Source organism: Citrus clementina, unplaced genomic scaffold, assembly GCF_000493195.1.
Source record: "Citrus clementina cultivar Clemenules unplaced genomic scaffold, Citrus_clementina_v1.0 scaffold_3, whole genome shotgun sequence".
NCBI classification, from domain to species: Eukaryota; Viridiplantae; Streptophyta; class Magnoliopsida; order Sapindales; family Rutaceae; genus Citrus; species Citrus x clementina.
This window is the reverse complement of record NW_006262339.1, coordinates 17,293,949-17,319,886: the sequence shown is the minus strand read 5'-3', so window position 1 is coordinate 17,319,886 and position 25,938 is coordinate 17,293,949. Positions and strand designations below refer to the sequence as shown.

Genomic DNA, 25,938 nt, shown 5'->3' with positions numbered 1-25,938 from the left:
TTAAGTCAATATGAGTTCCCCTAAGATACTAAAGGCCAAGATTGATGGTGCCGATCAAATATCGAAAGATTCATTTAAAGGCAAGCAAGTGTGACTCTTTAGGATAAGATTGAAATCTAGCACACAAGCATATGCTAAACATAATATTAGGCCTACTAGCAGTCAAGTACAGTAAGGATCCAATCATACCTCGATATGTCTTGACGTCAACCTCCTTACCCTTCTCATCTTTGTCCAGCTTGATGGTAGTACTCATTGGAGTGCTTTTTGCAGTTCCATTACCGTAGCCAAATCTTTTGAGTAGATCTTTCACATACTTGGCTTGAGTTATGAAAATTCCATCCTCGTCTTGTTTCATTTGCAGTCCAAGGAAGTACTTCAACTCTCCCATCATACTCATCTCAAATTTTTTACTCATATAAGATGAAAACTCTTTACACAACAATTCATTAGTAGAACCAAAGATAATGTCATCAACATAAATCTGAACTATAAGTATAACTTGGTTCTTATGCTTAACAAAGAACGTAGTATCTGGTTTTCCCATTGAGAAACCATTATCCAATAAGAAATTCTTAAGCCTATCATACCATGCTCAAGGTGCTTGCTTTAATCCATACAATGCTTTTGACAACTTATGAACATAATTTGGAAATTGTTCATTTTCAAAACCAATGGGTTGTTTTACATAAACTTCCTCTATAATATAACAATTTAAGAAAACACTCTTGACATCCACTTGAAATAAAATAAAATATTTGTGACATGCAAATGCTAAGAGCATCCTAATAGATTCTAGTCTAGCTACAGGTGCAAATGTTTCATCAAAATCATTTCCCTCTTCTTATTTGTAATCTTGAGCCACTAATCTAGCTTTATTTCTTACAACCACATTGGATTCATCCATTTTATTTCTAAATACTCATTTAGTGCCTATAATGGATTGATGTTCCAATTTAGGAACTAATTCCTACACATTGTTTCTCTTAAATTGATTTAACTCATCTTGCATTGTCATAATCCAAGATTCATCATTTTCTGCATCCTCAAAGGATTTTGGTTCAAGTTGAGAAATAAATGCAGCATGCTCACAAGTATTTCTAAATGATGATCTAGTGGTAACACCTCTTGAAGGATCGCCTGAAATTAAATCTTTAGTATAAGAAGAAACATATCTCTACTCCTTGGAGAGTGATTGAGAAGTATTTTCATTTTGCTCTTTATTTCCTGATGTTGCATTCTTTTAGTTATCCTTTGATGACTCTTCTTGTAGTTCTTCATTTACATCATTATTAATAATAACTTTTATCGCAGAGGAGGGGTTAGATTCATCAAACGTAACATGCATAGATTTTTCCACAACTAGAGTTTTTTTGTTATAAACTATATAAGCTTTACTTGAGTTTGAATATCCAAGAAATATGCCATCATCAGATTTTGGATCAAATTTGCTAAGATTATCTTTTGGGTTCAAAATAAAACATTTGCATCCAAAAAATTTAAAATAACCAATGTTAGGTTTTCTATCTTTCCAAAGCTCATAGGGAGTTTTATTGAGATGTGGTCTAATCAACACCCGATTTAAAACATAACAAGCGGTGTTGACGGCTTCAGCCAAAAAATATTTTGGTAAAGCATTCTCTATCAACATGGTGCTATCCATTTCTTGAATAGACATATTCTTTCTCTTAACAACTCCATTTGTTGTGGAGTCCTGGGTGATGAATATTGATGCTCAATGCCAAAATCATTACAAAAATTCTCAAATGCATTATTTTTAAATTCTCCACCATGATCACTCCTAATGCATGTAATACTATACCCTTTTTCATTTTGAATTTTCTTACAAAATACTTTTAAAACATCAAGAGCTTCATTTTTATTAGCTAAGAATAATACCCACGTGTATCTTAAAAAATATCAACAATTACAAAAGCATAGTACTTGGCACTTAGGGTAGCATATCTTGAAGGTCCAAATAAGTCTATATGAAGTAGTTGAAGAGGTTTTGAAGTAGAAATATGATTTTTACTTTTAAATGAGGTTTTGATTTGTTTACCAAATTGGCATGCTTCACAAATTATATCTTTTTGAAAATTGATTTTTGGAAGACCTTTAACTGAATCATTTTTTTGAAATCTTCGAAATTAAATCCATGTTTGCATGTCCTAGTCTTCTATGCCATAGCCAACCATCATCATGCAATGCTGAAAAACATTTATCATGAGTAGATGCACATTTTATGTCAATGGTATAAACATTACCACATGTATTTCCAACAAATAAAATCTTGCCATCACATGCATTCTCAATACACTACTAGAAAAATGGTCTTTACTGACTTTAGAATAGTGTCAGAAATTACTTTTACTGACACTTATTAATTGTGTCAGTAATCTGGGAGTCAGAAAAATAGTGACACTTGTAAGTGGTGTTAGTGATTACTATTACTATAGTATCACTAAAATAATAACACCATGGTATCAAAATATTACAATACTATATTAGTATTTGTGATTACTGTTACTATAGTATCACTACTTTATTTATTATTTAAAAAAATAATTATATAAAATGACATGTTGCCCATTGATTTGTTGATAGAATTAAAAGGATGTGACAAATAAGAACAAAAATCAATTTATATATCAAAACCTTTCATAACATTTAAATATTATCAATATATATTACACAATCCAAATACTTCAATACACAAAGACGTCTGATTACAAGACATCTTATTCTTATAATTGAATAATCTTAACTGCTATTATCCAATCGAATTCCTTCTACTCGTAGCTGAATTTAAGGGCTAAATTTACCTAATCTAAAAGCTAAATTTAGAAGGATTATTATTTGTCACTCCATGAACATAAGTAATGCAATCATGCATTATCACAAACAGCTTCTTCATTCACGGACAGCTTCTTCATTCGATGAATTTGATGGGTTAGGGATATAAGTTGAAGAAGAAACACTTTAAACATATTAATCATATCTGCAAACAAATAAAAGAAAAAGGAAAAGAAATTGGTTGCCAAATTCCAACAGTTGCAAAATAAATTAACAAGCAATACAGAGACAAAATTTAATAAAAATAAACATATTTTGCTCGAAAACAAAAAAAATTCATAAGCTATTAGTAGATCAACTCAATTATCTTAAAGGAAAATTAGAGAATAAGAATGTTCTAACTCATTTGATTAGAAATAAGGTATAATATATTTAACTATAGATATAAATTAAAAAAAAAGGTGATGATGAATTCATTCTCTTATATATATATAAATAAGAGAGAGTGAGATAGCAAATTATAGCATTCAAGTTTTCAGTATAACATCTAGTTTCAAGAAAGTGTGTTTATTTCTCATTATATAAAAAACAATGATTTTCCAGCTAAAAAAAATTCATAATAAAATTTAATATCTAATACAACATAATGCAATTAGTGTCAACTCATTCCAAATTACTCGACTAGAATAATAAAACATTTCAGCCATTGTATTGATGGAACTACTAATCTAGAATATTCACAATAAATATAGAGTTTAAGGCAATTAAGAGATGTACCTCTTAAAGCTATGCATATTCTCTATCTTTCTAAGGCAATCTTTAATTCATATAGTTCCACCCCCTTTGAATTCACAAACCAAGACTTTACAAACAAAAGTAGAGGGCACGATAATTTTTTTTCCCTTCTTTTTAAGTATTGATGTTGATAAATGGCTGGTTGAATTTGATCAAACGAGCAAGTACTTCTCTGATCTTTGAAAAAAAAAAAAGCTTTTGATCCAGCAAACACCATAGTCCATAATCACCAAAAAAAAAATGTAGAGTTTGATATTATTAGCCTCAATCTCTTTAATTATTTTACTGTTTAAGTAAATTCAAAAGTAGAGGCCTAATTTGAATTTCTTTTACTGAACAGATAACCCCATAATTAATCACATGATGTTCCTAATCAGTTTATGAACACAACTATTAATGTAATTTACTATAAATTCGTTTGCATATTCAATTGTCCATATATGTAAGTATGTTAATGATATTTGTTAACAAGACAAGATTATTAAATAACCAAAGCGAATGACAATATATTATTATTTATTTCTATTTTTCCTTCATATATATTAATAAAATATGTCATTAAGAAAAGAAAATAAACTATCAATAAAATTCCAGCACTTGCTTAACAACGAAACTCGTAACATAAACAATCATGCAGGTAATAAGAACTGACCTTATAAAAAATTTGCAGCTTGTTGAGTCACCCGAATGGCGTCCTCTGTGTGTGGAATTGCTTTTGGTCCCCATTCAAAAGCATTTTTCTGCAGCATATTTGGTCACACACATCTAGAGTTTAGCACACAAATGTCGCTCAAAAGGTTTGATTAATCAGATCAGTCTGCCATATTAAGCTTATCAATTTTGTAAATGGGATGCAACTAAAATCACTGTTAAGAGCATTGAAGTTAATACCTCTGGATGCCATCGGAAGGCGGTCACAGGATAGTTATAAGCTTGCACTGTCGAGACATAGACCTGATAATGATTAATAACAGAAGTTAGAATTGATAACACTGGATAAATTGCCATTAAAATATCAAGCATTCAGGCATATATCCTGAGTCTGTGTTTATATATAAAATAAATTCAACAAAGAAATATTTACTTTTGCACCTTATTATATTCATCTACGCTTGTTGTCAAGATCTTAAAAAACTTAGCTAGCTCCTGGTTTGCTTGTATTCTTTCAGGTGAAATGCCATACTGTTGTAATGGTACAACACATAAAATTTCAGATCAACCAAATTATTTACTCAATCATCCATAATAATTTAATAAATCTAAACATTTTTAGAGTCCATTGTCTCCCAAAATTGAAGTGCACTGATCTAAGGAATCAATTGTACAAGAAGTCCATATAAATGGAATTCTTCCATGAATCAAAGAGGCTCACGACAAAGCAAGATTTCCAAAAAAGCTCGCTTATTAGACCCAACACTTTCATTGAGCTAGATATTCATGAGTGACTAGCATTATTACAGAAGATGAAAGAAATTAAAACAGAGAATTGAATCTAACAATAAAAAGATGGTTGTTTTAGAACATAAAGCTTAACACATTTTTAAGAAATTGAATCTTGGTACACAAATGCAAAGCAAGTTAACCGTACGTGAAGCACAATTTTCTTACATGGTGGTTTTGCATAACCAGTCAATCCGTACTTAACTTCTTAAGGAGCTCCGGGGAAATCTGTAAAATGCGCACGAGTATCACGTTGCGAAATCATGTCATTCTGGAAGCTTAATACCAAGAAGAAAATAAAACAATCTGGATTAAGCTGCAAAAAATGTTAAAGACGGCATGGAATCTTTTTCTTACTCATGACAAGACTGTCCAGAAACATTTGGATCTTGTGTACAGCTTCATTATCAATATTGAGTCAAAGTGTTTGAAAATCAAAAAATGGTAAGCATGCTGAGAAAGTTAGATGTGAAGAGGCTCCTAGCATCATTAATTGTAACAACATAAAAATCAATTAAAGAGCAATGAAAACTATGTACCTTTGGAACAATGTTCCTTCAATATTAATGTTTTTGACGAATTGGAGGGTAGATGCCTGATTTGCTCCATCAAATGTTTCTGTCCTATTGTTGAGGAAGAGAAAAAAGTAAAAATAAAAATAATGAACAACAAAAGCAATCAGTAATGCCAGAAAGAGTACCATCATATTATAATCGTTGTAAGCAGTAAAAGACATTTTTCTTACACAAGAGACAAACTAAAAGCATACAGTAAAGCCATAAGAAGCACACACGTAATATGCATACAAATTCCAAATTGAAATTGAATAGCAGGATATTAATCAAGAGATGAACAAAACATGTTTCAAGCCTATAAAATAAGCACAAGTTAATCAGACACAAAATTGGATGCTATTGAAGTACTATTAATACTGAAAGAATATCGTCACCTTTGCAATGAAGGTTTCAGAGTCCATGTCACTGCCATCCTCTAAGTAAACTCCTTCATCTGACTTTGATGAGAGGAAGTCAGAAGTGGTCTGCCCAAATTCATTAGGAGAGTCTTTATTCTGAAAATCCCTCTGTGAATTGAACTGGTCATTTACCTGCTCACTGTCAAATTCAGAATTCAACAAACCATTACCGCAACTAGAACCATTAGAATATGACGATTCCTATTCTGGATAAACTGGTAACTGCAGTGCCAAGACAGAGGCTTCATTCAGCCCATTATAGCCATCACCCTGTGGATTGAATTCTGCAAGTTGTCGAGTTTCTGCCTCAACAGAATTGTCGACAATATTTTCTGCAACATGATCTCCAGAATCAGAAATCGAATGGTCTGTTGCTTGAACTTCAGAGGCCAAAACAGTATTTTCTGCAACCTGAGTCCTATTAGAAACCAAATCTTCTTTTTCTGCAACATGATTTATAGTAGTATCTTCTGCAATATGACTTCTTTTAGAAGTCAAATTTTGACAAGATAGATCACCATCATTAGTGGAAACACCAAGCTTCTTATCCTATTTTCTTTTAGTAGAAACAACACCAAGCATCTTCTTCTCCCATTTTCTTTCAAGGCGACACACAACAAAATTGGAAAGCTACGCTAACCAACCAGAAAATCAAAACGGGTGAAAGGTGAAAAATTACCTCGCTAATGATCATTGATAAAAGTTCAAAGCCTAAGCAAATGGCATATACGGAAGAGCAAAATATGGAGATGTAAATCGGGTCTTGTGTGGCATAGCGGCATGGTAGATGTTTTGCATAATGTAGATTGTTAGGGTTTCATATGGTATGGGTCTTAGAATTTGAGCAGTGGTGTTAGAATTTCTTATGGCATGGACCCTTGAATTTTAGGGCTCCAAGAAGAGAATTTTTAGAGGTATGAAGAAGAAGAAGGATATCGCCAGAGAGATGAGGCGGCTGGCCATGGATTTAGGAGTTAGGCAATTTTATGTTTATGTTGATTTAGGGTTTTTTGCTTTTCCTTTTATATTGTTGTTTTCTATATTAATTTAATTTGATAGTTTCAACATGTTCAACACAAACTAATTTATGAATTTGGCCCGGTGGTTTGTTGGTTGAACATAAAGCACTTTAGTTTTGGGTCTTAGGTTCAAGTCGCAACTAAAACAAAAATAGATTTTTTTTTTTGTTTCTGATACCTTAGTGTCGACGATCTCTGATGTTTAATCTACAAACACCATAGAATTAGTAATTAGTGACACTTGTTTGTTAAACACGGAAAATAACCCAAATATATGTAATTACTAATACTTTTTAGAAAAGTTTCATAAGACAAGTATCAGTAAAAGCTATTTTTCTAGTAGTGATAACACATCTAAATTTATCAAAAACAACTTTATAACCTTTGTCACACAATTGACTAATACTAATCAAATTGTGTTTCAAATTTCCAACCACACATACATTTTCAATTAGGGTTGACGAAACTTTACCGACATTACCAATTCCGAGAATATTTCCCTTTGAATTGTCTCCAAAGGAAGCATCTCCACCATTTTTTATTTTAGTGAAACTTGAAAACCATGCATAGTTTTTCGGTCAAATGCCTTGAACAACCACTGTCCAGGTACCATATATTTTTCTTCTTCTTCCAGCCCTACAGAGAAATTCTCAAGTCTTAGGTACCCAAAATGTTTTGGGTCCTTGAGTGTTAGCAATGGTTCCTTTTGGAATCCAAATACATTTCACACCATAATATGCATTTTTTTCACTGAACATCTATTTTTCATACGACCATCTTGATTACAATAATGACATACAACTTGATTGTTAATAGATGTATTCTTCACAAAGTAGTTCTTATAATACTTTTGTTTCAAATTAGGCTTATAGCCAAGTCCTCCTATATCAAACACACATTTTTGTGAATTAAGTAAGTGATAACTCTAGGAAATGAGAGTTATTACATCAATTCTAAACTTGAATCAAGATCATTTAGAGAGCAAATAAGGTGTTTTTATTACATTTTGGTTACCCTTTGCATAAACATTCATTTTAGTTGGATCATTTAAATCAAGTAATTTGTGCTAAAAACAGGTGTATAATTGTAGGTTTTAAATTCATGAGGAGATGCAGAGACATTAGATGAGCAAGAGGAGGAAAGAAGATGGCCACAAAAGAAGAATAGCACAATCGGGAATAATGCAGTGTTGTTGCGAGTGTTAGAGCAACCAGTGCTGCAGCAATCTGGGAGCAATGCGGGAGAAAGCTTAAAGCGCGGGTCAGCCATAAAATAGCGATCTGCATGTTTCCTAATTTAAACGCATGCAAGCTCATGGGCTTTGGTGTTTACCCTAATTTGCAATATAAAAGGAGGCGTGCATCACATAGAAGGGCGACAAGGAATTATCATAAAAAATAATTACAAAGGCAAGAAGAAGAAGAAGAAGATCAAGATTTAGGAGTGTTGTTCGGCATCATTAAAGAACTGGGCAGGATCATTAGTCTTTTACCGTGCTCAACTTATATTATCTTTCTTCCTTTAATTGTTTGGATATATTCTATGATCAGTATATTTATGTTTACTTTTCCCATTCAGAATATGAACTAAATTTACTTGTAGTTGAGTGACAAATAATCCAATGGGTTCTTGACTGTTCTTATATATTGTTATGGTATTGCTGTAGCATTATACTCTAGTAGTTTTTATGAATACAACTGTTATTTCGGTTGACCACCCATTTAATAGTTTCAGTTAAGATAGAGCAGCAAAAGGGCATGTCTTAGCGGACATTATTAGAGTATTACTTGTTCTTAAGTCGAGTTTCTTGGATTATGTTATCTTGAATCCCATAAGGGCAATACTTGAAGTTAGGATTTGTGACACTTTAGACATAAGTGTTTACCTTGTAGGGTAAAGAGATTAAAGGTTATTATGTCGTACCATAAATATATGAGCAACTGGTCATTGTTAGTAGATTTAAAGGTATGAGATTTCCAACATGCGATAGCTGAGGATGCAAATTTATTCTGCCCAGTGCTGCAGCACTTATTGTAACTACTAATGTTAATTTGGTAAACAACAGTCACCCCATTAGGAGAGTTTGATCATTCAACTACTATATTCTCAATTGAATCTTAAACACATTTAACTTAGTTGATTTCAGTAAAAAACTCTCTTGCTTAGTTTTTCTTTCAATTATTAATTACGATAGAGTTATTTGACAATTGTTTGTTTCGGTCTTAGTTGATTTACGCTATTGTGATTGCTTTAGCATTTTGAGCAACATCAATCCCTGTGGAGACGATCTTGAATACTCATCACTTTATTACTTGTTGTGTATACTTGCACATTGGCATTGATAGTAATTGATTATAAAAATCAACTAACAAGGTTTTGGCACCGTTGCCGGGGATTGATTGTTTATTTTTGAAGTGTGAAGTAAATCGTGATAGCACCAAATTTAGCTTGATTCATTCTATTGATTGGCCGATCAGTACGTGTATGCGCAAGGACAGATCTGTGGTATTCCAATTCGATCCTGAGATTGAAAGAACTATCAGGAGATTGCGAAGAGAACAAAGAAATTCAAAGACTGTTTCAGGCATGAATAATTTGCAGGATGAGGGAAATTTGAACCCTCACGGGCCTTTACAACTAGCCAACATTCAAGAAGAGCAGAATGAACATGCTAACGGGAGACAGCCAGGCAATAACAATATTATTTACATGGCTGATGACAGAGACAGAGCTATATGAGATTATGCTGTGCTAACTCCACAAGTTGTGCCTCCTGGCATCATTAGACATGAAGTAGACGCTGTAAATTTTGAGTTACAACCAGTGATGTTTCAAATGTTACAAACAGTGGGACAATTCAATGGATTGCCTAATGAAGATCCTCGTCTCCATCTTAAATTGTTCTTGGAAGTAAGTGATTCTTTTAAGATTGCTGGAGCAACACAAGATGCCTTAAGGCTGAGGCTATTTCCTTACTCCTTAAGAGATCGAGCAAGGGCATGGTTAAATTCATTACCATCTGATTCCATCACTACATGGACTGAATTGGCTAATAAATTCCTAATGAAATATTTTCCACCGACAAAGAATGCAAAATTACGAAATGAAATTACTTCCTTCCATTAACTTGAAGATGAGAGTTTGTACAAGGCTTGGGAAAGGTTCAAGAAATTGTTCAGAAGGTGTCCTCATCATGGTATTCCTTATTGCATTCAATTGGAAACTTTCTACAATGGATTGAATCCGAGAACAAGGTTAATGGTGGATGCTTCAGTAAATGGAGCTCTGTTATCTAAATCATACACTGAAGCTTATGAAATTTTGGAAAGAATTGCCAATAATAACTACCAGTGGCCTTCAGCCAGGCAACCAGCAGCAAGAGGATCAGCAGGGGTACATAGCATTGATGCAATTACAGCCTTATTAGCTCAAGTAACCTCATTGACTAACATGGTAAAAGCCATGACAGCTGCTCCAGCAACAGTAAAGCAAGTTACTAAATTTTCTTGTGTCTACTGTGGTGAAGAACATGATTTTGATAATTGTCCTGGAAATCCAGCCTCAGTAAACTATGTGGGTAACTTCAATCGACAACCTCAAAACAACCCATATTCAAATGCTTACAACCCAGGCTGGAAACAACACCCAAATTTATCATGGAGCAGTCAAAATCGAAATGCTCCAGCATTGAATGGACTAAGTAGAAATACATAACCACCTGGTTTTCATCAGCAAAGTCAAGGGCAAAAGCATATCAGTCAGGATCCAATCACTTCACTGGAAGCACTGATCAAGGAGTATATTGCAAAGAATGAAGCAATTGTGCAAAGTCAAGTTGTGTCCTTGAGAAAGCTTGAGAACCAAATGGGAGCTACAGCAATGAGCAGCAGAACTCAAGGAAGCCTACCTAGCAAGACAGAAGACCCTAGGAGAGAGAGCAAAGAACACTGCAAAGTAATTAGTTTGAGATTTGGAAAGAATGTTGATATCCCAGTTGAGGTGACAAAAAATGGGATGAAATGCAATTCAGCTCAAAAACCAACTCAAAAGAGAAGCATGTTACAACAAACTCCCCATCAAGACACTGATTTAAGGGGCCAAACTACAGCAACTGCAGAAGAAATTCAACCAGATCATGCTGAAAAGGAAATTGTAACACCAGTAGCCACAACCTACACCAGCCTAAACAAACATAGTTTGGTACCTCCTGAATCTCCTGAATCTAACCAGCAGTTTAGACATCCACCACCATTCCCTCAAAGGTTCCAGAAGCAAAAATAAGACAAGCAATTCAGTAAATTCCTGGAAGTGTTGAAGTAACTCACATAAATATACCTTTTGTGGAAGCTTTGGAGCAAATGCCAAATTATGTGAAATTTCTAAAAGATATATTGGCACGAAAAAAAAGGCTGGGAGAGTTTGAAACTGTTGCTTTAACACAGGAAAGCAGTCATATCCTCCAAAGTAAAATTCCCACAAAATTAAAAGATCCAGGGAGTTTTACAATACTTTGCTCTATAGTGACTAGGTATGCTGACAGAGCACTTTGTGACTTGGGAGCTAGTTTTAATTTGATGCCATTATCTGTATTTAAGCAGCTGGGAGTAGGGGAGTGTAGACCAACAACAGTCACTCTGCAATTAGCTGATAGATCTCATGCATACCTTGAAGGAAAGATAGAGGATGTATTGGTGAAGGTTGACAAATTCATTTTTCCAGTGGATTTCATTGTGCTAGACTTTGAAACTGACAAAGCGGTACCCATTATACTTGGAAGACCTTTTCTAGTAACTAGAAAAACTCTGATAGATGTGCAGAAATAAGAGCTCACCATGAGAGTGAATGATCAGCAAGTCACATTTAATGTACTAGAGGCTATGATGAACCCTGATGAAACAGAAGATTGTAATTTCCTAAGTGTAGTGGATCTTGTTGTAGCAGACAGAATGGACAGATGTTTCAGTAATGTACTTAACAAAGTCACCACCTTTGAGGATATTGAAGAGGAAGATGTTGTAGCAATCCAAACAAATTGGATGGGCAAACAACAATTTGATAGGCACAACATGTTTATTGAACACTTGAATCTTTCAGACAAGGAAGTAAAAACAACTTTACCATATATTGAATCACCTCCTAGTTTTGAATTAAAACTGTTACCTTCACATTTGAAGTATACTTATCTTGGTCAAACAACACATTCCCTATAATCATTTCTTCTACTTTGGATGCAGGTCAAGAATAAATCCTAGTAGATTTGCTGGGAAAATACAGAAGAGCAATTGGATGGACCATGGCAAATATAAAGGGGATAAACTCATCCATATGTATGCATAAAATCCTGTTAGAAGATTGTTCCAGTAATTTGGTGGAGCACCAGAGAAGGCTGAATCCTATTATGAAAGAAGTGGTGAAGAAGGAAATCATCAAATGGTTAGATGCTGGAATCATATACCCAATATCAGACAGTTAATGGATAAGCCCAGTTCAATGTGTTCCAAAGAAAGGATGGATAACAGTAATGGCAAATGAGAATAATGAACTTATTCTTACAAGGACAGTGACTAGATGGAGAGTGTGTATGGATTACAGGAAGCTCAACAAAGCCACAAGGAAAGACCATTTCCCACTTCTATTCATAGATCATATTCTGGACAAACTTGCTGGAAAACAATACTATTGTTTCTTAGATGGGTATTCAGGCTACAACCAGATTGCTATAGCTCTAGAGGATCAAGAGAAGACTACATGTACTTGTCATTATAGAACATTTACTTTCAGAAGAATTCCATTTGGACTATGCAATGCTCCAGTAACTTTTCAGAGATGCATGATGTCTATATTTTCTGATATGGTAGAGCAGACTTTGGAAGTTTTCATGGATAATTTCTCAGGTTTTGGAGAAACATACAGTGATTGTTTACACAACTTGGAAGAAGTTCTTAAAAGATGTGAGATGACCAACTTAGTACTCAATTGGGAGAAGTGTCATTTCATGGTGCAAGAAGGAATAGTGCTGGGTCACAAGATATACAAGGATGATATTGAGGTAAACAAAGCCAAGATAGAGGTAATAGATAAATTGCCACCTCCAACTTCAGTAAAGGGTATTAGGAGTTTTTTGGGTTATGATAGATTCTACAGAAGATTCATTAAGAACTTTTCCAAAGTAGTTAAGCCTCTGTGTTCATTACTGGAGCATGACAAACCATTTCACTTTGACAAAGAGTGCCTTCAAGCATTTGGAGAATTAAAGAAAGCTCTTATCACTGCTCTAGTAGTTATATCTCCAAATTAGAATTTACCATTTGAATTGATGTGTGATGCTAGTGATCATTCTGTGGGAGCAGTATTAGGGCAAAGAAAGGATAAGGTTTTCCATTCCATATACTATGCAAGCAAAACTTTCACTCCAACTCAAATCAATTACACCACTACAGAGAAAGAGTTGCTGGCAGTAGTTTTTGCTTTTGACAAATTCAGAACTTACCTGGTGGGTACTAAAGTAACTATTTACACAGACCATGAAGCCATCAAATATTTAATTTCAAAGAAGGATGCCAAACCAAGATTAATCATATAGATCTTATTGCTTCAAGAATTTGATCTGGAAATTAAAGATAGAAAGGGGATTGAAAATCAAGTGGCAGACCACTTGTCATGGTTGGAAGCAGACACTAGTACATTGACAAGGAAAGGTATCACTGAAACTTTTCCTGATGAACAGCTGTTGGTAGTACAGCAAGCACAGATACTGCAGCAGTCAGAATCTCCATGGTATGCAGACTTTGCTAACTATTTAGTAAGTGGGTTGCTACCACTTGAGCTGAAGTTTCAAGAGAAAAAGAAATTTCTTTATAATGTTAGAAATTACCAATGGGATGACCCACATTTATATAAGTTATGCTCAGACCAAGTAATACGAAGATGTACTACAGAAGGAGAAATTCCCCATATACTGAAGTTATGTCATGCTGCAGCATATGGAGGACATTTTGGTGGTCACAGAACAGCTGCTAAAGTACTGAAATCAGATTATTAGTGGCTAACTATTTTTAAAGATGCTTATGAATTTGTTAAATGTTGTGACATGTGTCAAAGGACAAGGAACATAACTAGCAGAGATGAGATGCCATTGACTAATATACTGGAAGTGGAAGTTTTTTATGTCTGGAGAATATATTTCATGGGACCTTTTCCCCCATCATTTGGAAACTTATATATCCTTGTTGCTATGGATTATGTCTCCAAATGGGTAGAAGCTGCAACATTACCTACCAATGATGCTAAAATAGTGGTAGCTTTTCTGCAGAAAAATATTTTTTCCAGATTTGGCACTTCTAGAGCAATTATTAGTGACGAGGGAACACATTTTTGCAACAAAGTATTTGCTGCAACAATGGTAAAATATGGAGTTAAACACAAGGTAGCTACTTCATATCACCCACAATCTAATGGTCAGGCTAAAGTGTCCAATAGAGAGATTAAAAAGATCTTAGAAAAAGTGGTGAACCCAACAAGGAAGGATTGATCTTTACACTTACATAATTCTCTATGGGCTTACAGAACAGCATACAAAACTCCACTCGGCATGTCCCCTTACCGAATTGTTTATGGAAAGGCTTGTCATTTGCCACTAGAGCTAGAGCATAAAGCACATTGTGCACTTAAGAAATTAAATTGGGATATGCATGCTGCAGCAGAGCAAAGGAAACTTCAACTTTGTGAGCTTGATGAATTAAGGTTGTTTGCAAATGAAAATACAAGAATCTATAAAGAGAGGACAAAACAATGGCACAAAAAGCATATTCAGCACAGGAAATTCAACCCTGGTCAATTAGTGTTGCTCCACAATACAAGACTAAGATTATTTCTGGGAAAGCTCAAGTCACGATGGTCTGGCCCGTTTAAGCTGCTCAAAGTTTATCCTCATGGAGCTGTTGATCTTTTAGATGAATAAACAGGTCAAGAATTCAAGGTTAATGGACACAGGGTTAAGCACTACATACATCCAGCGGCAGATTGTTCAAATGAGGTATTACTCCTTAAAGAACCCAGCTATTGAGCAATGAAAGAGGGTCAGGCTGAAGGACCTTAAATCAAGCGCTTCATGGGAGGTAGCCCATTGAGGAGATAGCCACTTCAAACCAATTTTGATATCCTTTGGTTTTGTAGACAACTCTTCCTCTTTACCATTTTATTTAATCTTTTTTTATCATGATTAACCATTTATTTTTATCCTTTTACATTATTGCATTCTTTATTTTCGCTTTAATTCGATCTATTTATTTCTTTTAATAATTTTAGACTTAATTTTAGTTTGAAGTAAGTGTGACAATTGAATTCCATATTGACAAGTGAGAGTGTATGGTGGCAGAGTTCAGAGGCAAACCACGTGTCAGAAGCTTTAGTGTGGAGTATGTATCCGTTGTTAGAATAAGCGAATGGATGCTGCAGCAACTAATTTTACCGTTACAGTAAATTAAAAGCTGGAGCCTTTCACTTACCGTTGGAGATGAAATCGTGATAGATGGACACATGGATATGGATAGAAATTGCGGAAACAAATCTCCGAAATTAAAACTTTAATTTCATTGGCCGATCATTTTGGGATATGCACATTTAATTCAAAATATTTTATTCCCTCAATTATCTCCAGTCACCGTATTTATCTCCAATTAAAAGTCCACTATAAAAAGGAGTCACTGTGCTTGGTGCTCTACGCCACTATTCCCCATCTCCTTCGCAAATCCAACTCTCATAATTCTTAACCTCTTCTTCTCTTTTTACTCTCACGAACAGTAGCTTCAATTTGTTACTGCTACAGCAATGCCGAGATATAAGAAAACAACAAGCCGCCTCAAAGATCCGTCACGATTCCAGAGCTACCACGCCGAAGAAAAATATGAAGAATTCACAGAGCCGCGTAAGATTCTGGAAGAAAAATGGTTTCAATTTCCAGACCAACTTACTGGAATTGTGCAAATAATTCATAATGTTGTAGCAAAGCGAGGATGGCTGGAGTTTTGCAACCACCCTCGCGATCTTGTGCTGCCTCTAGTCAAAGAATTTTACGCCAATTTGGTAAGCCCTGATCAGTACAACATTTGGGGTAAGAAACACACTTGTTCCATTAGACTCTCATGTTATCAATGCTTTTTTATAATTTACCTGCTGAAATTACTTGTGAGTATGCTAAGTTGCGTGATAAGTTAACCCCGAAAAAGTGGACCACTATTTTCACAACTCTTACCATCGAAGGGGCATCATGGGCTAACGAGGAAGGGCGTGTAGTTAATATGATAGATTTGAAACGTATTGCTAAGGTGTGGGTAAAATTTGTTAAATCTAGGCTTATGCCAACCACTCACACTACTATGGTTTCGCAAGAAAGGTTGGTTTTGTTGTATGTCATCGTTCGAGGGCTTCCCATAGATGTGGGTAGCATCATTGCTAAATAAATCTGGGATTATGTTGTAAAGACTCACCGAACTACTGCCTAGCTATTTCCTTCACTCATCACCAGTATTTGTATAGTTTTCAGTGTTCGTCTTGACGCCAAAGATGAACATGTAAAAAATGATGGTGCCTTTACGGCATGGACCATTGAGCGAGTTGCTGGTGAGAGTGCTGGAACAACCACTGAACCAACTATTGTAACAGGAGCAAGACGAGCTATTGGCTTAGAACAGACTATCCAGGCACTCAGCTCCAGTATAACTCAATGTGTGGAAGCTCAGCAGAGGGAAAATGGTTGGTTTTGGAGTTATCTGTAGCACCTGGACAACCAACTACACCAATTTGCTCCGTACATGAAACGCATTCATCAAAACTTCCTTGATGCACTGCTTCAGCAGTTTACTTTTGACACCCACACCATAGATGCTCCAACAGAGGCTAGTGCAGAAGCCACTGCCAAAGAGGAACCAGCAAAAGATGCTGCAGCCGAACCACAAGCAGAGGAAGAATCAGAAGACGCTGAACCATCTGACCAACCTGAGGAAGAAGGTGACAAGTCTGAGACTGATAGCTCACCTACAGAAAAATAGGATAACTCAGAGAAAGACCGTGAGGAACCAACCATCCCAACCCAGCCCAAAACCAGAAAAAAGCACATTATTCAAGAAGAGGATGAGGAAGACCTTGAAGATGAGCCGTCTATTCCAGTCCTTGCGGGCAAGAGAAAGGACAAGGGTAAAGCAAAAATGGCAACACCTCCAGCCTCTAAAGACGAGATGAAGAAAGTCGATGCTGAGCTGGCTGCTGCAGCAGCCAGAGCTATGCCTACACCTGAGCAAGCCAAGCAACTACTTGCGGTTATTGCTGCCATCACAGCTGAGGGCCAGGCAGCTGATGCATTGACTCAAAAGCCTCCACAACAAACTCCTAGCCAGCCTATCCACACCAGTCCAAGACAATCCAGCAAACAAAAAGGCAGTATGTCTACAAGTACTACTACAGCAACCCCAGCCACAACTCCTCTCACCATCCCCACAACGAAAAAGACAAAGACATTGCCAGCCATCTCCCCAAAAGCTTCACCAAAGGATAAGCTGCGCAGTGCATCTAAGAAGCGCTGATAGCAACCTGTCATGTGCTGCAGTCCCCACCACAGAGGAGTACTCTTTCTTTACTAGTTCATTAAAAAAAAATTGTTTGTCCATTTGTGTGCTTTTGTTATGTTTGCTTGTGAGGACACATCAACTCTTCAGTTTGGGGGGGTTGTGTTCCCGAATGCATATGTTTATGTTTGTATGCATGTGTTTATGTTTGTGTGGTGTGAAGCTCTATTATCTAATATTTGTGTATGGATTTGAAAACCTAATGAAGAGAAATTAAGTGCTATTCAATATATATATGCCAAGTAGAGATAGTTATAGATGAAAGTGAAATTTTGTCCCGACACTTAGACTTTGGTTGAGTTGTATGAGACTGTTAGAGCAAAGCTAAAAGAAGAGAAAAGATCTCAAGTTTGGGGGGGGGGGGGGGGGGGGAAGAAGCAAGTTTGAATAACTGTGATATCTATGGAATACAAGTTGTTCCAATGATTCAAGTTGTTGAGTAACTAGATCTGAGTATGTACCCCATATGCAGACTTGTGTCTAAAGGTAGCGAGAGTTATGAGCAATGTTGTAGTATATATATATATATATATAATAAAAATAAAAAAATGAAGAAGAAATTCTCTGTCTAAGGCATTAAGTAGCCAGGTCTGTTCATGAACCCCATGTTCAGCCTTGAGTAAAAGATACTTCTAGATAAGATTACATTACGGTTACTGCTGTAGCAACTCTAATATGGGCATGGTTTGAGTAATTGGGTGTCATCATTACAATTGATTTACATTCACATGAAAGATAAATGTTACAGTGAAGAGGTTAAATATTCCCTAGTTTGTCAATCCTAAAATAATCACAGTTGAGTATGTGAAAGTTATGATTACCCCATTTATGAATGAAGTGTTCTCACTGCTGACATTCATGCAATCCCTTAGTGATGCTATAGCATATCTAGAATTCAACCGAAAGAAGCACACACACGTTATGGACAGAAAGAAGCTTAAGTTTAGGACTAATTTACTATGGTCATCTTACATGATTGAGACTATGATCTGAAGGTGGAAGAATCCTTGCAAAGATTGATAAAAGACCTAAATTTGTGTGAATGATTATTTGTGTGAAGTGTTAGTATTTGTCATTACTTGAGGATAAGTAATAGTTTAAGTTTCGGGGTGTGATACGTCTAGGAAATGAGAGTTATTACATCAATTTTAGACTTGAATCAAGATCATTTAGAGAGCAAATAAGATGTTTTTATTATATTTTGGTTACCTTTTGCATAAACATTCATTTTAGTTGGATATTAATAAGTTTTGCTTAAATCAAGTAATTTGTGCTAAAAACAGGTGCATAATTGTAGGCTTTAAAGTCATGAGGGGATGCAGAGACATTAGATGAGCAAGAGGAGGAAAGAAGATGGCCACAAAAGAATAATAGCACAATCGGGAATAATGCAGTGCTGTTGCGAGTGTTAGAGCAACCGGTGCTGCAGCAATCTGGGAATAATGCGGGAGAAAGCTTAAAGCGCGGGTCAGCCATAAAATAACGATCTGCATGTTTCCTAATTTAAACACATGCGAGCTCATGGGCTTTGGTGTTTACCCTAATTTGCAATATAAAAGGAGGCGTGCATCACATAGAAGGGCGACAAGGAATTATCATAAAAAATAATTACAAAGGCAAGAAGAAGAAGAAGAAGATCAAGATTTAGGAGTGTTGTTCGGCATCATTAAAGAACTGGGCAGGATCATTAGTCTTTTACCGTGCTCAACTTATATTATCTTTCTTCCTTTAATTGTTTGGATGTATTCTATGATCAGTATATTTATGTTTACTTTTCCCATTCAGAATATAAACTAAATTTACTTGTAGTTGAGTGACAAATAATCCAATGGGTTCTTGACTGTTCTTATATGTTGTTATGGTATTGCTGTAGCATTATACTCTAGCAGTTTTTATGAATACAACTGTTATTTCGGTTGACCACCCATTTAATAGTTTCAGTTAAGATAGAGCAGCAAAAGGGTATGTCTTAGCGGACATTATTAGAGTATTACTTGTTCTTAAGTCGAGTTTCTTGGATTAGGTTATCTTGAATCCCATAAGGGCAATACTTGAAGTTAAGATTTGTGACACTCTAGACATAAGTGTTTACCTTGTAGGGTAGAAAGATTAAAGGTTATTATGTCGTACCATAAATATATGAGCAACTGGTCATTGTTAGTAGATTTAAAGGTATGAGATTTCCAACATGCGATAGCTGAGGATGCAAATTTATTCTGCCCAGTGCTGCAGCACTTATTGTAACTACTAATGTTAATTTGGTAAACAACAGTCACCCCATTAGGAGAGTTTGATCATTCAACTACTATATTCTCAATTGAATCTTAAACACATTTAACTTAGTTTATTTCAGTAAAAAATTATCTTACTTAGTTTTTCTTTCAATTATTAATTACGATAGAGTTATTTGACAATTGTTTGTTTCGGTTTTAGTTGATTTGCGCTATTGTGATTGCTTTAGCATTTTGAGCAACATCAATCCCTGTGGAGACGATCTTGAATACTCATCACTTTATTACTTGTTGTGTATACTTGCACATTGGCATTGATAGTAATTGATTATAAAAACCAACCAACAATAAGTTATCCAACATCTTTTGCCAATTTGTAAATTTTAAGACAATATCACTAAGTTCAATATTTTTTTTCTTGAGCATTTCATTTTCCTTTTTCAAATCATCTATATGTGGTTCTAGATGCTCATGTGAAGTACTTGGTTTCTCATTTGATAATGCAACTCTATTATGCAAAGTTTTATTTTCTAATTCTACGTATGCAATCTTTGCACTTAGAAATTCATTTTCATTTGTGAGGTTTACAAATTTCTTGAAATACTAACTAGGCAACCCAAGAGGGGGGTGAATTGGGTTTTTACAACTTAAGCTAAACAAACCACACAACAATTTAATCTATTGTCTTAATTGAATAAAATAATAATAATAAATTTAATAAAGTACAATAATAAAAGAGTAAAGGAAGAAAGAGCAAACACAATGATTTTTACGTGGTTCAACACTCCCCTCCTATGTCTATGCCTCAAGCAAACCAAACTTGAGGATTTCACTATCCAAGCCTCTCAAGGCTTCAAATGCTTACAATTGACTTCCAAGGTGTCACTATCCAAGCCTCCCAAGGCTTCAAATGCTTACAATTGACTCCTAAAGCTTCAAATGCATACAATTGACTTCTAAGGCTTCAAATGCTTGCAATTGACTTCCAAGGTATCAATAATTTGAGCTTTTAAAAACTTAATCATTCTTAATCTTGTTCGCTATCATCAAAATCAACATTATAGATACGTATATGCTAACATTTCTTTTTAAGACATGCATTCTTTTTATCAATTCTTTTTAAGACATCTATATAATCTAAATGGAAAATCAAAGAACATAAAGCAGTAAATGTTGGTATGTCCAAATAAAAGTATAAGAGACTACTGAGGTGGTCAGGATGGTGGTGATGGATGTGAAAATGGATTTAGAATGCCAAAGTGCTCAAAGAGGAGGTGTTGTCCATAAATGAGTTATTGATGCTGTTGTGAGAGGCACTGGTGCTCCTCATGAATGTGCTGCTGAAAGTCAGTCTGCTGCACAGAAAGTGTCCTCACCTCATCCATAAGTTGCTGAAGAGAAATTTCGTCAGAGGCAAGAGGCTTTAAAGGTGGTAAAGCAGATGTAGAGGCAGACACTTGAGGAACTCGACGTCTACGCTAGCCTCGAAATGGAAGCAAAAAATCAGGAAGTTGATCAGTAAGGACTACATCATTAAGTGGTCGATCATCACTCAAAGCAAGAAAAGTGTACTTATTGTCAATGAATTTTACCCAAGCTCCATTACGCCACTCAAATCCTAAGGCACATACAGCTTCATCCCCGATACTCTTAGAAGGTTTACAAGATGGTTCATTAGTAGGTACTCTAAAATGTTTAAGGATCCGGGTGATAAAATGATCATATGGAAGAGAACAGGTAATCAATTTAGGTATAGAAAGCATAGCTTGGATAATTGTGTACCCCAAGTTAACGGGACGATGTCTAAGGATGTAATCAATCAAAGCAACATCCATGTGGGAAATCTCGTCCAAATGCCCTGACCTAGGAAGCACAATGGTATGAATAAAACGAAGTAAGATCCAAGTTTGGAGACATAGACATTGAGTGAGGAAATGAATGTTACAAATTTCATCAGAAAAATTAATATGCCGGTATATATTTCTAACGGCGTTAACATGAACATAATGACCAATATCGGGAGATTTTCTAGTAGAAAATATTTCTAGGCTAAAATCGGAGGTTCCTAGGATAGAATTTAATTCCGAAACATCAAAATCAATCAAAACTCCTCCAACATTGGTGATTACTCAGATTTTTTTTCTTCTCAGAAATATCCATATTCGAGTAAAATACTTTCACTAAGTCGGGATACACATTCTCCTCAATCACAAGAGCATTAATCCAACCAACTTTTCTAATAATTGAAACAAATTTCTATTACTAATACTGAAAAATGAAAAATGTAGAGAGTACCTCACGGGTCATGAAATTTTGGTGAAATCGCTTGACTAAACCCTTGTTCGGAAAGTGCTAAAATTCAAAGTTGGACTAATTGGAAGTGTCCCCTGCTTGCCGTGGCCGTTTGGCTTGTTGAACATGTTCTTTCCATTTTCCTCTAACCGACCTTGAACTAGACATGATAATGTTGAGTGATTTAAAGATAAATGAAGAAATAAAAAGGAAGATAATGAGGTTTAAAAGGGATATTGACGTTTAAATCGGTTGGAAATTTGTAACACCCCAAATCTAACACGTGTGGAGCACGTGAAGAAGGAGGTTACTCACAAATCATAATCTATACTCATAAGTTTCAAACTGAAATACCTCCAATCTTATTCAAACAAAAAAAATTTACAAATTCAAATGTCTAATACTAAATAATCTCTCCCGAGGACATAAAAATAATAACAAAAGTCTCAAACTCCAAATTACACATTCATAATAGAAGTAACTAAATAGAAACACAAGTCTATTTCTCCTCTAATCAACTTGATTTTATCAATAGTAATCTGTATTAATTCTGGACCCAAAAGTTTTCTTTCACCAACTTCATCCCAGCAGATTGGGAACCTACACTTTCTTCCATATAATGCCTCAAATGGTGCCATGCCAATACTCGAATGGAAGCTATTGTTATAAGCAAATTCAATCAACATTAGGTGCTCTTCCCAACCATCACTCAAGTCTAGTACACAAGCTCGAAGCATATCCTCAAGGGTTTGAATAGTCCTTTCGGATTGTCCATCTGTCTGTGGATGGAAACCAGTGCTAAATCTCAATTTCGTCCCTAACTCTTTATGTAAGCTAGCCCAAAATCTTGAAGTGAACAGTGGATCTCTATCAGACACTATTGACACTGGAACTCCATGAAGCCTCACTATCTCCTTAATGAACAACTTAGCTAGTTGCCCTACATTGTCTGTACTCTTCCATGCCAAGAAATGAGCTGATTTCGTCAATCGATCAACAATTACCCAAATGCAATCACATCCCCTCCTAGAACGAGGTAATCCAGAAACGAAATCCATTGTTATGTGTTCCCATTTCCACTGAGGAATAGGAAGCGTTTGTAAAGTTCCTGCTGGCCTTTGATGTTCAATCTTTACTTCTTATTTTCAATTGATGGTAGCCAGATCGTAAATCAATTTTAGAGAATATCGCTGCACCTCATAATTGATCAAAGAGGTCATCAATTCGAGGAAGAGGGTATTTATTCTTGACAGTAACTATATTCAACTGCCGGTAGTCAATACACAACCTCATTGAACCATCTTTCTTCTTTACGAACAAAACGGGAGCACCCCAAGGCGACACACTAGGACGGATGAAACCCTTATCTAGTAACTCTTGTAGCTGGACCTTTAGTTCTTTTAACTGAATGGGTGCCATCCGATATGGCGCCCTGGATGTAGGTGTAGTGCCGAGGACTAATTCTATAGTAAACTCAACCTCTCGATCTGGGGGTAGTCCAGAAAGATCTTTAGGAAATACATCAATAAGCTCCCTTACAATAGGTATGTCTTCAAGGCACGCCCCATCGGGATGGTCAGCAACTATATACGCTAAAAATCCTTCACGCCCCTTTTTCAGCATTTTCATTACCTTAACCATAGAAATCAAAGCTTTATGACTCTTATGATTTCCTTGAAAATGAAATTCTTCCTTGCCAGGTAGGCGAAAAATAATTTCCTTAGCAAAACAATCTATTGAAACATGGTAAGGTCCTAACCAATCCATCCTCAAAATCAAATCAAAATCGTGCATCTCTAAAGGTAGGAGATCTACAAGGAATTCTCTATCACACAATCTGATCACACATGACTTATAGACATGATCTATTAACTGGCAATCCCCCATAGAGGTACTAATTGTCACGTGAACATCCAGTGGTGTGATAGGCACATTAGCATAACGGGCAAACACACAAGATATAAATGAATGTGAAGCACCAGGATCAAAAAGAACTTTGGTTTCTCTAGAGAATAAGGACAATGTACCTGATACTACATCATTGGACACCTCAGCATCTTTTTCTGTTAGTGCAAAAACACGCCCTTGCACCCTCGGTTTCTTCCTCTACCCTTCGTTAGTCGGAGTATTTGTAGTCTCGCTACGTCTCTTTGGGCAATCCATAATCCCATGCCCAGATTCTCCACAAGCAAAACAAGCTCCAGTTTTCCAATGGCATTCACCAGGGTGCCTCCTTTCACAATGTCGACAAATGGGGTAGTTCCTCCGAGCAGTGTCATCAGGAACACCCTTGTTATCCCATTTGTTACCTCCACCATTATACTTCTGGGAGTGAGGGCCCTGCCTATAAGAGCTTCCATTTTGCGGTCCACCTTGTCGATTCTTCTTATTTCTCTGATCCCTTGTAACTTGAGCTTCAAGAATATCCTTCTCCGTAAGAATTGCTCGATCCACCAAATCGGCATAATTGTTAATCTTAAGGATGGTCAATCGCCTTTAATGTTAGGACGTAACCCTTCCAGGAACTTTCTACACTTACTACCCTCATTAGCAACCAAGGTAGGAGCAAAACGAGAGAGGGCAGTAAATTATTCCTCATACTCCGCAACAGACTTTGTTCCTTGAGTCAACCTTAGGAAATCAACCTCCATCTGATGTTGAACTGGTTTGGGAAAATACTTTTCATGAAAAGCCTCCAGAAATAACTCCCAAGTAATGGGTGCATCTTGCAAGCCAACCCTTACGAGACAAGATTTGGCATCCCACCAATGGTCTGCCTCACCCTGAAGGACAAATGAGGCTAATATTACTCTTTGATCATCATTACAACCCATAGCCACAATTATCTTCTGCATCTATTTTAGCTATGCCTCTGCAACCATGGGATCGGCAGTCCCCTGAAAGGTAGGTGGTCCCAATTTCTTAAATCGTTCTAAGTTCACCATTACCCCATGATCTCTTGCGCCACCTTGCCTTTCAACTGGCACATTCTCTTGTGCCCCAACTCTGCCTCTAGCCATATCTTGAATTAACTTACTTTGTTGTTCCATCAATCTAAGCATTGCGCGCATCATAGGATTTCCTTCGTTAGCCATCTCGTGCAAGGTTGGGTTAGCGTCGTCAGCGATACCTAAAACATCTCTCGAGTTAGAGGCATGCCTAGCACCTCCCCTACGTGACATCTTTTGACTATACACGGAGAATAAATAAATAATTAAAAAGGGTAAATAATTCATAGCTAAAGGTCGTGCAAGCGCGCAGAGTACTGAATAAGTAGTATAACTAAGATCTTTGACAAAAACTCCTCCTAAGATAAATTGTTTGGTCCTGTCAATTTCTGTCCATCCCTTATTCTTAACACTTTTCATACCCATATTGTCCTTCTTCATGTCTACAAAACAAATGTAATCGATTTTATTAGATAATCTAATTAAACCGTAAAAGAAAGTCTACAGAATCCTAACCTAGTGCTCTGATACCACAATTGTAACACCCCAAATCTAACACGTGTGAAGCATGTGAAGAAGGAGGTTACTCACAAATCATAATCTATACTCATAAGTTTCAAACTGAAATACCTCCAATCTTATTCAAACAAAAAAATTACAAATTCAAATGTCTAATACTAATTAGAAAATTATGAAATTAAAACTGGGAATCTTAGACACATATATTAACATACATATAAACTTTCAAAATTTTTCGAGTTCATTTGGTGGTACAAATAGTCTTGTGAATTTGATCACAATACTGGAATCGCAGTTTTCCAGTGT

General features: G+C 35.8%; 3 protein-coding genes, 1 non-coding gene and 1 pseudogene across 4 annotated transcripts; 2 read left to right on the top strand and 3 right to left on the bottom strand.

Annotated features, from left to right (window-relative positions):
• Nucleotides 1–5,953: 5,953 nt before the first annotated feature.
• Nucleotides 5,954–7,555, bottom strand: LOC112099629 (annotated as a pseudogene).
• A 1,949-nt stretch (nucleotides 7,556–9,504) lies between these two features.
• On the top strand, nucleotides 9,505–12,272 carry LOC112099628. The gene is made up of 6 exons (XM_024187052.1): nucleotides 9,505–9,709; nucleotides 10,154–10,593; nucleotides 10,753–11,282; nucleotides 11,549–11,777; nucleotides 11,871–12,122; nucleotides 12,255–12,272. The coding sequence occupies exons 1-6, from the start codon at nucleotides 9,505–9,507 to the stop codon at nucleotides 12,270–12,272; spliced, it is 1,674 nt and encodes a 557-aa protein (XP_024042820.1).
• Nucleotides 10,113–10,220, bottom strand: LOC112100429. Its single transcript, XR_002906801.1, has one exon. It is a non-coding gene; the product is annotated as a small nucleolar RNA R71 (small nucleolar RNA).
• A 4,560-nt stretch (nucleotides 12,273–16,832) lies between the features above and the next one.
• Nucleotides 16,833–17,600, top strand: LOC112099627 (drebrin-like). The gene is made up of 2 exons (XM_024187051.1): nucleotides 16,833–17,028; nucleotides 17,080–17,600. Exons 1-2 carry the CDS (start codon nucleotides 16,833–16,835, stop codon nucleotides 17,598–17,600), a joined length of 717 nt encoding a protein of 238 aa, XP_024042819.1.
• A 5,762-nt stretch (nucleotides 17,601–23,362) lies between these two features.
• LOC112099625 lies at nucleotides 23,363–25,347 on the bottom strand. The gene is made up of 4 exons (XM_024187050.1): nucleotides 25,036–25,347; nucleotides 24,767–24,948; nucleotides 24,276–24,659; nucleotides 23,363–24,170 (listed from the first exon to the last, which is right to left on the bottom strand). The coding sequence occupies exons 1-4, from the start codon at nucleotides 25,345–25,347 to the stop codon at nucleotides 23,363–23,365; spliced, it is 1,686 nt and encodes a 561-aa protein (XP_024042818.1).
• Nucleotides 25,348–25,938: the final 591 nt, after the last annotated feature.